A 15,124-nucleotide genomic window follows, 5' to 3' on the forward strand; every position below is an offset into this window, starting at 1 on the left:
TCTCTTTTAAACCCTGTTCTAGTCCCAGCCTTCACAATCTCCTCAGGCAAGGAGTTCCACAGGTTGATTGTGCGCTGCGTGAAGAAGAACTTCCTTTTATTTGTTTTAAACCTGCTGCCCATTAATTTCATTTGGTGACCCCTAGTTCTTGTATTATGGGAACAAGTAAATAACTTTTCCTTATCTACTTTCTCCACATCACTCATGATTTTATATACCTCTATCATATCGCTGGGATGCTGGGAGGGGGAGGAGCGAGGGCGGGGGATGCTCAGGGCAGGGGGCAGAATGGGGTGAGAAGAGGCAGGGTGGTGGGGGGGGCCTGAGGGATGGGGGAGTGGGGGCAGGACCTGGGGTGGAGCTGAGGTCGAGCACCCCCCGGCAACTGCTTCCAAAAGTACGTGCTGGGTCTGCCTGGCGAGGGGCCACCTGGTGTGGGGACCACTGTGGGCTGGGAGATCTAGGAGGGGTGGGGAGCTGCTGCTGGGGGGTCAGGAGCCCTGGGGCACAGCGTCTGGAGCCCCGAGAAGGGAGAGGTAACTAGATGCTGGCTTTAAATCAGTTCATGAAGGTATATTTAAGTGGGCGGCTGAATGACCAGGAATCTCCCCTCTGCTTTCCAGGCTCAGCAATGGCAGCGAGTGGCTCTTCCATGGCAAGGACGAGGTAGGTGCCTGTGTGGGCCATTCGGGGCTGGAGAGGACGTGGGAGGCTGGAATGTCTCAGTGAGCAGGGTTCAGGCCTGGCTGCATAGATGGGGACAGAGGCTGTCACGAGAGCTTCCTGGCCTGGGGGTGGCACCAAGAAAGGGGAAACCACTAGCAGACGGAGTGTTCTGGAGACATAGTCCTACAGGATAGCTATGATGTAGGCCTAGGCTGGGGTAAAGCATGCTGGGAGATAAGTCTGCCATGCCCACAGCTGGGCTGAGGATGGGTCTCTCCAGAGAGCTAGGGGCAGTCGGGTTGTGAGTGGCATGGAGAGCAAAGGCCCCTGCAGCACCATCTCATTTCCAGACCTGGCTGTGTGGCTCTTCAGAGGCACTGGCTTGCTCCACGTGAGCTGCCCCTGACTGTCACTTGGAACCCAGCGGTGTCTGGCTCCCCCAGCTCCTGCTTGTACAGCTGCAGAGCCAGCGGCAGAGGAAGCTGCTTGCCTTCTCCCTCTGCCTCCTGCATGCCTCGCCATCCTTCCCCTGGGGGCGGTGGAGACTCCGCAGACTCACCATTTTCCGTGAGGAGTATGTTAATTCTGCGGAAAGGGGCCCTTCATCTGCATCTGGCTGAGCCACCTTGGTGCATTGTGGGAGCTGTAATTCAGCTGCCTCACACCCTCATTCTCCCCATGGGACACGCTCCCAGGCCAGACTACGCTTCCCATAATGCACCATGGAAGCTCAGCAAGACAGAAGACCACAGTGCATCATGGGATATATAATCTGGTTTGCCAGCCCAGCCCACAGAGGAGAGTGTCGGCATGAGACACCTGAACTACAACTCCCATGATGCATTGCATCAATGCAGCCAGACACAGATTAAGGTGGAACTGACTTGCAAATAGAATTGTTCAGACATTTCTGAACTTTCCGTTCCATCAAGCTGGGGTGATCCAGCTTTCCTGGTACCTCCCCACATTGGCCTCTGCCCCGGGACAGACATTCCAATTTCTGAACAGGTCTGATCGCTCCCCCGCATCTGTCCAGGGGCATCGGGACAGCCCAGCAGCCCATCTCTCCACTTTTCTGGGCTTCTTGCCATGGGGTGACTAGCCCATGGATTCTGGCCCCCTTAGGGTAGCTGTCTTCTGCCTCCCTAACTCCCCCCCACCCCGCCAACGGGGGCTGCAGGTGCAGGAGAATACGACGTTCTCCTTTGCTTCCTGCCCCACTGGGCAGTGCTGGAGTTTGGGACACAATGAGCCCTGAGTGAGATCCTCCTAGGTCCCCAATTACCATTGATTTAGGTGTCTAAATACCTTTGAGAAGTTGGGCCTTACAGGCTGGGAGGTTCATGGGTGGCCCAAATCCCTCTGAAATGCAATGGCCGTCAGGTGCCCAACTCCCTTGGGCAGAAGACTCCAGCCCTACTGTTTACCGGTGCTTGGGTGAACCTATGAAAGACACTGAGCTGACTGAGGTAATAATGCCTTGGCCACCACCTGGAGGAGGAATGCTGGGTGAGAGGGCAAGCAGGGTTAGACACAGGGTGACTCCTGCCCCCCGTAAGGCGTGGGACTCTTTGGGGCGAGCGCTGAGGGGGCGGGAGGCTCAGAAGCCGCTGTCCCGGGGCGGTGACTGAGGGACGCTCTCTCTCGGTCTCTGTCCGATAGGAGGAGATGCACACATGGCTGCAGGGGCTCAGCACAGCAATAATAGAAGCCCAAAGCGTGAAAGCCAAGGCGCTGAGCCTGCCTCTGCCCTCCAGCACCGCCACGGACATCAGCCTGGCCAAGAAAGACAAAGAGAAAAGATTTAGCTTCTTTCCCAAAAAGAAATAACCCGAGAGGTGGCTGAGGGCAGCCCACTCAGCTGCCTAAGAACTGTGCACGGGGGAGCGTCTGCGGGCGTGCTGGGCCCAGCCACCACCCCCACCCCCACGCACCTCCGGCAGCAGCCGCTGGTGCTCACAACACAGCCCCGCCTCCAGCACCTGGGCACAGCCCCACGCCCCGCTCTGCTCCCACGCCGCACCGAGCCAGCCCCGCGAGGGCTGAGGAGTGGTGTCTGCCGAAGGCCAGTGCTGGGTGTGCTGGCACAGGGCCCTTTCCTGTGGGACACGCGTTGCATCGCCCACGGCCGGAGATCCGCACGGGCGTCTGGTGGAGGAGGCACCATCTCAGCAAGACCACGCGGTGCTGGGGACGCACTGCCCAGGGCAGGATGGAGGCAGCGAGCTTCCCAAACTGCCGCTCTGACGAAGTGCCATGACTGCTCGAGACAGGCGCATCGCCGGGCACCGCGGCTGCAGCAGGGCTGCCTGCAGCCACTCGGGGGCGACAGTCACACACAGCTGGGCAGATCTGCCAGTCCTTCCAGCAGGGGGCGTGAGGTGTGCTTGATCGCGTGCGCTGTCTCTCGGACCCCCCCCCGCCACACACACACACACACCCGAGCCACAACCCACAGAGAGCCCTTTGTCAGACAAGCCATGCGCAGCCGAGAACAAACGTTTGCCCTAAATTAGGGTGGAAGAGAATCGTTGTAATCCTGCATCTGAGTGTGTGTGCGCATCTGAGTGTGTTTACACGTCTGCATTTCATGTGACGGTGCGTGTGCATGTTTGTGTGTGTGAGGTCACAATTCCCACGTGTAGGCACTGTTGTACTGGCTCAGGCCTTGCCTGGGTTCTTGGGCTGGGTCCTGTTTCTGTCCCTGACCTTGTGGTTCCTGTGCTCTCCCCTGTGGGCAGGGCCGGCCCCGTCGCCAGAGCTCCCAGCCTTCCCCTCTGCATCCTTGCTGCTGCTTGGGGGCTGGGGAACACCCTGCGGTGTGTGGCAGCGGGGCGGGGGGGCCCTGCGTTGCAGCCAGCGAAGCGATGCCACAGGGTTGAATGCCTGCTGGCACTCCCCCAGGGGCACTGGCACATCCCTGGAGGCGAGGAGGCTGGGCGAGAGAGTAGGCGCTTTCTCCCCCTGAGTCCCATAGACATAGGGATGCGACTCCTGCCTCCCGCACCGTGTGGGCCCTGCGTGCTTCAGACGTAATGCCAGGACGGGGCCCACTCTTGCCCTGTTGCCACCTGCTGAATTCACTGCAGGCCTCGTGCCCAGCTAGGTCAGTCCAGGGGAGCCTCTCTGCTTCCTAAACCCAGGCTGGTGGCGCTGCTGGCAGAGGGCAGGGAAATGCACCAACACATGCACTGTGTGCGGCCACTGGTACTGGTGCTCCTAGGAGCACTGCTCCCTTGGTGGGGGTCCCGGCCTGAAAGTGCCTTACCTGCAATAATGGAAGACTAACCCCCTGTGCTGAGGTGCCGTGCCCCGAAACCTCCAGGGCTAGTGCCCCCGCGCGCCCCCAAAGAGGCGCTCCCAGCCCCCAACCCCGATCCCTGCCCCCAGCAGGGGCTGGCTGAGCTGGGGGGTCCATGGCACGGGCTGAGCAGGCTCCCCCCAGAGCAGAGCTTGGCGCGGGGGTCAGTGTGAGGCAGCCTTCCCACTCACGACAAGCACAGAGCCCGCCCAGTGCGAGGGAGGGCAGTGCCTAACCCCCCCTCGGGCCCTCCGCACAGTTGGCGCGAGACGCTGTGGGAGCTCAGCAGGCTGACCCAAGTCTCGTCAGTGCTGGGCAGAGCAGCGCCCCAGAGCAGCTGGGAATCCGCCCTGGCAGGAGGCTGTGCCCAAGGCGAGGTTCACGCCCGGTAGCGGGCCGTAGCACTGCCAATCTCCCACACCGCAGCTCTCGAGGAGGGCACGACCTGCAGCCAGCCACGCCGGGGCCGGGCATCATGCCTCCACCACAGCCCGCTGGGAAAGCCGCCCCCCAGGCCTGCCGGAGCCCAGCTCCACCCCACTCACGCTGAACGGTTCCTATCAGCTCCTCCACTTGCCCCAGCCTGGCTAGGCAAAGCACCGGGACACGTGGTGGGAGCAGGGGGTGCTGGCTGGCAGCACGTGTGGTATGTCCTGGGTGCGGAACAGGAAAGGATCCCCCCACTTCATGCCAACGAGGCTGCGTCCGGTCCCCTGGGGTTCGATCCTGCCCTGCAGCGGGGCTGGAGCCTGTACTGAGATCTGTAAGGGGCAGCACGGTACTGAGCCGGGCCCCCCTGCAGCTTGAGGCTGCCAAAGCCTTTTAATCTCTGGGGCTATTCCACAGCAGCAAAGGGGCATCAGTGACACAGGCACGACTGTCCCCTTTTCTAAGCCAAGAAACACCTGAGTTCCAGTCGCTGGCAGAGGCGGCAGGGGCAGGGAACGGGGTGTTTTCAGTGACACCTGCAAGACCCAAAGAGCCTTGGCGAGCCGCACTGCGGGATCTGGAGTTAGGACAAATGCAGGTGTGTATCTCGGGGAGGTGTAGCTCTATTTACACACACTGGGACTGAGAACACACAGTGGGGCCTGACGCCCGCGTTGGAAATTGCACTGGGCACAGGCAGGCACTGCGATCAGTCAGTGCCATGGGGGGTGTGGTGGTTTACATGCAATTTTCTCCTGGCCCGTGTTTCCATGCAGATTTCTGTCCTTGGCTGAGTAACCCCGTGCACTTCCTCCACCCCTCCTGCCCGTGGAAGGGTTCCACGCGGCAGGTCTTGGCTCCAGCACTTTCCGTGTGTTGCTGGGTTCAAACACCTGTCATTTCTCATCACAGCCCCCCCTCCCCCACACACACCGATTACATCCAGCAGCATTGGATGGATTCACCCGGAAATCATGTGTTTTACCCAGCGTGAGGCCATTTGACACCTGGACCATTACTGCCCTCTCTTCCTTCTGGCTGACTTCATCTTGGCGGGATCTCTGCTCCACAAGGCTGCTTTCCCCGCATGCACCGCACTCCTGCACAGATGGGGGGCACGGGCTCAGGACAGACATGCATGGGGGGGGGGGCGCTGGAGCCCCACTGATTGCAGGAGACGGGCGCACAGCCAGAGCAGCTCTCCGAGGGGCAGGGGATCGCGTTGCTCCAGTTGGTTCGTTGATTCCCGCTGACTAGGCACCACGTTCGACCCGCTGTCACGTACTTCCACTGTGCATAGAAACAGCTAAACCTCCAGACAGTGCTGCAGAAGCATTTTAATAATGGTGTTTTTCTAAGAAATAAATAAGCCAAACCCCTCCCTGGCGGAGGCATCTTGTTTTGATTTTCCCCAGCGGGTTTCACACAAGGGTCAGACAAAGCACTGGGGGAAGCCTTGGCTGGAGGCCTGTGCCCTGTCTGGGGCAGCACACGTAGCGAGCGATGTGCACAAAGTCAGAGAATCTAGAGGAGAGCAGCAAAAATGGGCTGAGGTTTAGCAAGCTTGGCCTAGGAGGGAAGGCTTTGAGGACTGGGTGTGTTTAGTCTAGAGACGGTTGCGGGGGGACCTGAGAACAGGCTTCAGAGGTGTCAAAGGTGGTTATAAGGGGGACAGGGATCGATTGGTCTCCATGGCCACCAAAGGTAGGAGAAGGAGGAACAAGGGTGGCACATAATGGAGGCTTAAACCTCTGTTAATGGTCCCCGCCCCTGGCCTGGGCTGGGCCGTGGCAGAGCTCAGAGCTCCTCTGGGTGGCCAGGGCTCGGGTGGGCCAGGGCAGCTCAGGCAGGCGGATCGGGGCGGCTCGGGTAAGCGGGCCAGTGCATGGGGCGGCTTGGCCAGGCCAGCCAGGGCTCCTCTGGCCACGGTGGGGGGGCTCAGGGCTCCTCTGGCCCTGGTGGGTGAGAGCGGGGGATGGTGGGAGCCCAATAGGGGCGGGGCCTCAGACAGAAGGGGGCGGGGCAGGGGGCTAGCCTCCCCCAACCATGGGTTCACGTGCCGCATGAGGTTAATTTGCAATACTGTACAGAAGAGTCAGGCTAGATATTCGGCCCTGGAGCGGGTTACCCAGGCAGGCTGTGGAGGTTTTAAGACAGGGCTGGTCTGGGGTTCTGCCTCAGCACAGGGGCAGGACTAGAGGGCCCAACGCGCCCTACGCTCCTAGGGGTCCGTGGAAGGCCGTTTCTGTGCAGAGCAGCGGGGAATCTGGCCGAACCCGCAGGGAGCCCTGCTGCTGCGGAAGAGCATCTGCGATAACCACCCTCCTGTGCATTGGCTGGCAAGGGCGCATCAGCTGAACGGTGCTGGCTCAGCCAGCCAGGAACCACCGGGGCAGGCAAAGCAGCGCACAGAGGACAGGACTTTTTACAGGCCCAAGGGGAACATTTCCCAAAGCAGCTAAGTGACTTGGGAGCCCAAGTCTCTGGGAAAGCCAAGGGGGTTTAGGCTCCTGGACCAATTTATGAAGGGTTTTAGGCACCTGCAGATACAGCGAGGTGCCGAGTGGGGATTTGAAAAGCCCCTAGGTGCAGCTCTGCATCTGTAGGTGCCCGAAGAGCTTCGCCAGTGGCCCTGAGGCACCTCTGGAAATGTCCCCCAGCGACTTTTCAGGAGGCCGAACCAGAGAGAAGTTGAGAGCTGGGCTCAGCCCACGCCCGGCAGCTGGTGCTAGGCTGGGACTTGGTAACAGGGCCAAACCATGTCTGGGCCCTGGCCCACTGCGAGTGGGGGCCGCTCCCTAAGGCCCCGTTGGTAGCAGCCTGCCCACCCACCCTCCTAGGGCTCACACCTCTAACACCCAGCCTGCTGCGCTAGGCACTTGCTCCTGCTTTGGGGCGAGCGGCATGCTGCAGCGTGGCAAGTGCAGAGCAGTGGTCAGGGCACTGGCTGAGATGCTGGAAGACCTGGGCCCGGTTCCCTGCTCTGGTGTAGGCTGGCGGCCGGCGTGGCCCGGGCAGGTGACATGGGGTATTTCTGCCTGGGCAGGTGCGATTACAGCCCGGCTACGCCCACGGCAGCTCACTTAGACCCAGCTGTGTAACGCCGGCTTCATCTGCTCCACCCCATTGTGCTCAAATAGCAGCAAAGGGCTGGTGGCCCGTGCCTACCCAAGGCCCCCAGGGCTGCCCCATCACCCCACGCGTGAGATGAAAGCTGGCACAGGGAGGCACACCTGTGCTCCAACCCCCCTCCAGCTGCAGCGTGGCCGTGCCCTGCGGTCCCACAGGGAGGCTGTAACGAGGCAGGGACTCGGGTCCCCGTCTCCTCCAGGCCGTGCTGGGCTGCCACCATACTTTGGTCTGTGGTGTGGACGTGCTCTCAGGGCTCGGTCGCGAGGCTCGGAGGGGGGTGATTTTGTCAGCGCCCCGGCGCGTTGCATGCTCACTGGCCCATGCAGACCCCGTGGGGCTGGTGCCAGCTAAACGCCCCAGTGCATGTTCCGTGGAGCCAAGCCTGACGTCTCCGAGTCCCAGCTCCCTGCCTGTCCCACGGGCATCGCAGCACCGCAGAGGGGAGACACCCAGATACAATGGTGATGGGCGCCACAGAAGGCCTTTAGCTAGCCAGGCACGTGCATGATAGTGACAGTTCCAGGCAGAAGGGCCGAAACACAAAGGCCGGGACGAGCAATAACTTCCCCACCATGGACAGAACTGGGCCGGTGGCCATCACGGGGGTGCCGACTGCTGCCGCACTGGAGCCAGACCCAGGGGTTTCCAGTAAAGCGCCAGGTCTGCACAGGGAGCAGCTGTCACAGACTCCTGGCCTCCAGGGCAGCCCAGAGCGGGGCCTATAATACACTCACCAGCAGGTCACGTGCCGTACATCCCATCAGCTCCAGGGTCAGGCCCAGCCTCTGCACAGAACAGCCGGCCTGTGCACAGTGATATACTAGGGCAGGGGAGTGTGGCCTTTGTCCAGTGATCTATTGGTATTTGTATAGTGATATGTGGGGTGGGGAGTGTTTTCACAGGGATCTAGCAGAGACATGGGATATTTGTCCAGTGAGCTATTGGGGGAGGTGTGTGGCATTTGCACAGTGATATACCAGGGGGCCACGGATGTTCGTACAGTGATGTATGGTGGGGGGCAGTTTTCACACTGCTATATCAGGAGGGTGTGGCATTTGTGGAGCGAGCTATCGGGGGATCCTGTAGTGTTTGCACAGTGATCTATGAGGAGGGTGCATTGCCACAGTGCTATACCAGCAGGTCATGGGTGTGCATACAGTGATGCACCGGGGTGGCGGGTGTCATTGTCACTGTGCAATAGCAGGAGGGTGTGGCACTTGCAGAGTGAGCTATGGGGCAGGGGGCTGTAGTGTTTGCACAGTGATCAAGTGGAAGGGGCACTGCCATAGTGCTATACGCGGTGGGGGGGGGATGTTGCATTTGTACAGGGATCTCTTGGGGTCTGCAGCGTTTGCACAGTAAGATAGTCGGGGGGGGGGGGGAGCGGCCTGTGGTATTTGTACAGTGCTATATTGGAGCGTGTTTGCAAGGGGATAGATTGGGGGTCTGGGGTGTTAATACAGTGCCACAGCAGGGGCGTTTGTACGGTGAGATTGGGGGCACGCAGTGAGCATTTGCACAGTGGTCTATTGGGGGTGTTTGTACAATATCGGGGAGTGGCATTTGCATAATGATCTATTGGGGTATTTGCACAGGGCTATATTGGGTCTGGGGCATTTGCACAGTGAGATCTCAAGGCATGTGACGTTTGCACAGTGATACAGCGAGGGGATGCGAGGCACTTAGCCAGGGGTACATTGGGGTCTTTTCACAGTGATAGTGGGGGCTGGGCACTTGTAGAGAGTTTTGGGGGTGCCTTTGCCCAGTGATATATCAGGACAGGGGTGTTTGCACCGTAACACAGTGGGGGCTGTTTGTACAGTTAGATATCGGGGGGGGGCATGTGGCATTTGTACCGTGAGGTTTGGGGGGTGCATTTGCAGTGATAGATCAGGGAATGGGGCATTTGTACAGTGCTGTATCTGGGGGCATGTGGCAGCTGCAGCATGGTCTATTGGGGGCACAGGCACAGTGCTGGATCTGGGCTGGGGTGGTTGTATTGTAGGCGGTCAGCGCGGTATTGGGGAGGTGTGGGGCGGGCGGCCAGCGCAGTATTGGGGAGGTGTGGGGCGGGCGGCCAGCACGGTATTGGGGAGGTGTGGGGCGGCCCGTCAGTGCGATAATGGGGAGGTGTGGGGCAGGCAGTCAGCGCGGTATTGGGGAGATGTGGGGCAGCCCACCAGTGCGGTAATGGGGAGGTGTGGGGCAGGCAGTCAGCACGGTATTGGGGAGGTGTGGGGCGGGCAGTCAGCACGGTAATGGGGAGGTGTGGGGCAGCCCGCCAGTGCGGTATTGGGGAGATGTGGGGCAGGTAGTCAGCACGGTATTGGGGAGGTGTGGGGCAGGCAGTCAGCGCGGTAATGGGGAGGTGTGGGGCAGGCAGTCAGCACGGTATTGGGGAGGTGTGGGGCAGGCAGTCAGCGCGGTAATGGGGAGGTGTGGGGTGGCCCGTCAGTGATATATTTGAGGGAGACAAGTGGGTGGTTTTGAATCACTGAATTTTCCATTGCTGGGTCCCATGGGTGAGGCCAGAGCCTGCACTGAGTCCCATGTGTGTTGTCTGTGGGCTGGGGGGCAAGTGAGCAGATGGACAGGTGCCCTGGCACTCAGGCTGGGAGGGGGCAGGGCTGCGTTGTCTCCCCGCCCCTGCTGGGTGGGGACAGCCCAGGAGGGGGCTCCCCTCCCAAGAGGACCTGGGGAATCGGGACTGTAGGAGCCAGGGCCGGTGCTGGAGTCTAGGGGCAGCTCTGGGCTCCTGGGGAGCCACCTGCCCTGGGTGAGGAGCCCTCAGCCCAGCTGCTTCTGCTCGCTCCTGTCTTCCCCTCCATGAATTAACCCTTCCCACCACAGGGCTCCGGGCCTGGTGCCTAATGCCCCCCCGCCAAAGAACACAGGCTCCCATCCCCGGCCCAGGCTCAAACCTCACCGCCAGTGGGGTGGGCTCTTTGCCGACGCCCATCCCGTAGTGGGGGCTGTGGGCAGTGGCACCGCTGGCTAGACCCACCCTGGGCTTCAGGCAGACAGAGGGCCCCTCCACCCGCTGGCATGGCCTCCTGGGGCCGGAAAGGCCCTTCCATCCCCTCCCCGGCTGCTCGGGGCCTGGCTCATAAGACCCAGTGAGGTACTGGACAGGGAGGGGACAGCCCAGCAGCTTGGCACCGGGGCACAGGCCAGGCCGAGGGCTCCAGGCAACAGCTACCACTACTCCGCCTTGGAAATCCCGGCATGTGCCATGCTGCCAGAGATAGCTCAGTGCTCCGTGTGGAGCGGGACCCCGCTGGAGGCTGTGTGTACTCAGTGCCTAGGCTAAGGGAGCCTAACCTCTCTGTGCCACGCAGCCATGAGAGGGCAGAGCAGGGCAGGCCGCTGTTAGCCTGGGTTACGCCAGCTGCTACCGTACACAGGACAGGGCTCAGCCGCCCCTCCCTCCCGCTGGCCCGCAGCAAACAGGAGTGGCTGTGGAGTGGTGTCTGGCAGCACCCCGAGGTGGCACTGAACCCACCCCCCTACTGCATGCTCACTGTGATCCCAGCCTGAGTGGCCCAACCGGTCTCATGGCAGATGGGGGTGGTGACTATACTGTGGCACCAGTGAGTGCAGGGGCCCTGCGCGGCAGGTGCTGCACACACAGCGAGACAGCACGTGCCCACTAGGCCGCGCTGCCTCCCCTCCCCGAGGCTGCAGGAGACGTGAGGAGGCAGGCAGGAGGCGAGAGGTGTGATTATTGCACTGAAGTGTGTGTACAGCCAACACGACCGCCCTGCGTGGGGCACCCGCGTACACCACGCTCCCTTTCACCCAGCACAGCGGAGAGCAATTCACCCTCCTCCTCCAGGACTGGCCAGCAGCACAGCCCCTCGTGCCGGCAGGGATCAGCCCCAGGGTGGTGGGCAGACTCTGGGCCAAGGCCCTGGTGGGAGGTACTGCCCGCTGCTCCTGCCTGCCAAGATCTGCAGGTCCATGCTTCAGCGCAGAGCCCCCGATGAGAGCAGGTCTCTGGCCATGGCCCGGCCTGGTCCGGGGATTTTAGTCCCATCGGGGTGGGTGGCGTTGGCGGGGGGAGGAGGAAGGCGCTCGCTATGTACACAAGTCCGGCCTCCCCCTCATGATCCGGGCAGGGCAGGCGCCCGCTCAGCTGGCAGAGTTCAGGGTCAGGAACTTCTCCCGCAGGTTCCTCACGCGGCCGTGCTGGCTGGCGGCCGCCTGCTCCCAGCCCGCAGACCGGCCCTCCTCCCGCCGCCGGTACTCGTCCGACTCCTGGTAGGCTTTGCAGCGCTCCGCCACGGCCTTCAGTGAGATCCTCTCCCGTGAGGTGGGCGAGCGGATCTGCACGTAGCTGGCGGCATCGGGCGGCTCCTCGGGGGCAGGTGGGTCCCCGCCGCACGGCACCTTTTCCAGCACGATGACCCGCTGGTCGCCCAGCATGGCCTCAGCGGTGATGCGCAGCGAGCCAGCGCTCTGGTTCCTCTGGCGTTGCCGGGCGCTGGGGTCTGGGCTCTCCTCGGTGCCCCGGCCCCTCCCAGGGCTCTGCTCCAGCCCGTGCCAGCCCTCCTGTCCCGGGACGCCTCCCGGCAGCTCTGCCGCCATCTTCTCTGGCGCCGACCGGCTCCTGTTGACTGGCGGGGGCCGGCGCGGGCCGGGGAAGGCCGTGCCGAAGGAGTACCTGGAGCGCAGCTCCCGCACGTCGGGCCAGGTGAACGTCTCCGCCACGATGGGGCTGAGTGGGCTGCAGGACAAGGGGCCGGGCGAGGCACCGGGGCCGGGCGAGGCGGGGCAGGAGGGGCTGAAAGAGAAGCTCTTGGGCGACTTGTCCTGCGAGGAGGCGGTGGCAGAGAGCGGCGTGCGGGGGCTGTACTCCTGCAGCACCACCTGCTCAAAGGTCATGAGAGAGAGCGCCGGCTTCCGCGGGCCTGGGGGGAATCACAAACGCTGGTGAGAGAAGGGGCCAGAGCCGGGGGCACCTGTCTTCCCTGCCTTGTGCCAGCCCTGGGGTGTCTGCCCTGCCCCGTGCCAGCCCTCCTACCCAGCCCCACAGCCCGGGGAGCCTTCCCTGCCCCGTGCCAGCCCTCCTACCCAGCCCCACAGCCCGGGGAGCCTTCCCTGCCCCATGCCAGCCCTCCTACCCAGCCCCCCAGCCCGGGAGCCTTCCTGCCCGTGCCAGCCCTCCTACCCAGCCCCACAGCCCGGGGAGCCTTCCCTGCCCCGTGCCAGCCCTCCTACCCAGCCCCACAGCCCGGGGAGCCTTCCCTGCCCCGTGCCAGCCCTCCTACCCAGCCCCACAGCCCGGGGAGCCTTCCCTGCCCCGTGCCAGCCCTCCTACCCAGCCCCACAGCCCGGGGAGCCTTCCCTGCCCCGTGCCAGCCCTCCTACCCAGCCCCACAGCCCGGGGAGCACCTACCTGTACTTCTCTTCACCTCCTGGTGCCCGTCACATGGGGGGGGTGCTGCGCAGCTCCGCAGCTCCTCCAGCTTGGCAAGCCGCCTGTGCCCGGCTGGCTTGCAGTTCCTGATGCGCAGGCTGTACTGGCGCGCCAGCTGGTACACCTTGTTCTGCAGGCGCTCGCTCAGCTCGGCCTCTGAGAGCGGAGGGACCGGGGGGCGCGGCTTGGCAGGGTGGCCCAGTTCCTGCGCCAGTCTCTGCAGCTGGCTAGCCAGCCTGGTGGGCCCCGCTCGCTCCGTGGGGGACCGGCTCTCGGGCGAGGGCCCGGCCGACTCCTCCGCGATGGCGCTCAGCTCGTCGTCCTCCAGAATGAGCAGCGGCTCGTGCAGGTCCAAGCCGTTTTCCTGGCTCCTGCCCAGGGGCCACGCCACGGCGGCGGCGCCAGCTGTGCCCTCCCCGCTGCCCTCCTCCGGGCAGGGCTGGCTGGCACTCATCTTCTCCATGCCCTCCCACACCTTGATCATCTCGGCAGGCGGGCGGAACTCCTCCTCGGCGACGGGGGCGCTGGGCTCGGCCCTGGGCCCAGGGGTGGGGACGCCCGCCAGCACCCAGGCAGCTGTCCGACTGCCGCTGCCCGCTCCCCGCCTGGCGTCGGCGTGCTGCTCCGGCGGGGGCGGGAGGCTGTTGAGGCGGCAGACCGAGTTCCGCACCAGCCCCTTGGGGATGTAGGAGAGGCTTTCCCGGCGCCGGATGCTGAAGCCGGCGTCGCGGTGCTCCGCGCACTCGTAGTAGCTCTTGATCTTGTCCAGCAGCAGCCGGTCCTGCCGGGAGAGCATGGACTCTTTCCTGGGGCAGGCGGTGCGCTCGGGCTCCAAGGGGCCGGGCGAAGCGATCCCGCTGCGGGTGGAGCCCGGCGGCGAGACGCGGCCCTGGGAGTCGGCGGCGCTGCTGCGGCCCTGCCCCTTCTCGCTGCCCTCCAGGCTCAGCACGCTGCTGCTCCGGCTGACCAGCCTGGGCGTCAGGAAGCCCCCGGGCCGGCCCTCCTCCAGCGCCAGGCTGCTGCGCCGTGAGAAGCTGCTGGCGAACATCTCGGCGATGAGGCTGGCGTGGTCCAGCACGGACGGGGGCAGAATGCTCCTCGCCCTGGTCTCCTCCTCCTCCTCCTCCTCCTCGCTGCTCAGGGCTTTGAGGTCCTCCGTGTTCTCCGCCATGGCCGGGTTCTGCTCCTGCTCCATCGCCCTCTGCTGGGCCGGCTCCGGGGTGCTCGCGGCCTCCTCTGGGTGCTCTTCCTCGTGCAGCTCACTGGGCTCCGGGACAGCCTGCGGGGCAGGTCGGAGAGTGAGTGGAGGCGTGTGCTTCCCCAACCAGCAGCCCGCCCACCCTGACCCAGCCCGACACACCATCCCTGGGGCGCTGGCTCCTCTCCTCCAGGCCGGGAAGGAGCCCGGGATTCCCGCGGATTCTGAGGCACAGGGGAATTACCGGAGCATGGAGTTCCACAGGCTGATCAGCCATTGGGAGAAAAGGGGGTTAATTGCCTTTCACTGGTTATCAAGTTACCATTTTTTATTTCCTTCAATGCCCCCTTGAAGGGAGCCAAGAAGGGGTCTTCTCCTTCAGAGGTACAGGGGCAGGCTGGCTGGAGCCAGACTCGGCAACTCCCACCCATCAGCCAGGGAAAAGGAAGGGGATGTTGGCTAGTGGCAAGAGATGCACTAGGAGTCAGGTTCTATCCCTGGCTCTGGTGGTTAGAGCAGGGGGCTGGGAGCCAGGACTCCTGGGTTCTAGCCCCAGATTTAGGGAGCCACTGTGAGCAGTGGTAAGAGCAGAGGGCATAAAGATGACTGGGTCCTGGTGCTGCTGCTCTCTCGCTGCATCATCCCACCTCACTGTGCCTCAGTTTCCCAAGCTACAGCAGTCCAACGACCTGGCAGGGCGATGTTGGGTGAACAGGCCCTTGCAGTGGCTGTGAAATTCACAGGCGGAAGGTGATCTCGTGAAATGCAAATGCTCATCGGTCAGGAGCTGGCTGCTCCGACAGTACGAAGGCAGTGAGCCGAGACGTAGGACACCTGCCATCTACCCTGGCTCCATCACTGCCCTGCTGGGAGACCTCAGCGGCACAGAGAGGAGAGCAGGGAGGTGTCTGTCTCCCTTTGGCTCTGAGCTCTCTGGGGCTAGGCCAGTGTCTGTGCAGCCCCCAGCTTGACAGCCCAC

General features: G+C 63.0%; 2 protein-coding genes across 19 annotated transcripts in view; one reads left to right on the forward strand and one right to left on the reverse strand.

Annotated features, from left to right (window-relative positions):
* SPTB (spectrin beta, erythrocytic) overlaps positions 1 to 5,776 on the forward strand; it is a 108,403-nt gene extending 102,627 nt beyond the window's left edge. For all 5 annotated transcript variants that reach the window (XM_039537231.1, XM_039537230.1, XM_039537235.1 and 2 more), the window contains 2 exons: positions 624 to 666; positions 2,329 to 5,776. In XM_039537231.1, the coding sequence (XP_039393165.1) occupies positions 624 to 666; positions 2,329 to 2,496 (211 nt within the window). In that variant the 3' untranslated portion in view covers positions 2,497 to 5,776. The remainder of the gene's footprint in view (positions 1 to 623; positions 667 to 2,328) is intronic.
* Positions 5,777 to 9,610: 3,834 nt separating this feature from the next.
* The window catches only part of PLEKHG3 (pleckstrin homology and RhoGEF domain containing G3), a 43,300-nt gene continuing 37,786 nt past the window's right edge, over positions 9,611 to 15,124 (reverse strand). For all 14 annotated transcript variants that reach the window (XM_039537588.1, XM_039537581.1, XM_039537587.1 and 11 more), the window contains 2 exons: positions 12,927 to 14,226; positions 9,611 to 12,438 (listed from right to left, as the gene is read on the reverse strand). In XM_039537588.1, coding sequence (XP_039393522.1) covers positions 11,660 to 12,438; positions 12,927 to 14,226 — 2,079 coding nt within the window. In that variant the 3' untranslated portion in view covers positions 9,611 to 11,659. The remainder of the gene's footprint in view (positions 12,439 to 12,926; positions 14,227 to 15,124) is intronic.

The sequence above is a fragment of the Mauremys reevesii genome, linkage group 4 (genome assembly GCF_016161935.1).
Source record: "Mauremys reevesii isolate NIE-2019 linkage group 4, ASM1616193v1, whole genome shotgun sequence".
Lineage (NCBI taxonomy): Eukaryota > Metazoa > Chordata > Testudines > Geoemydidae > Mauremys > Mauremys reevesii.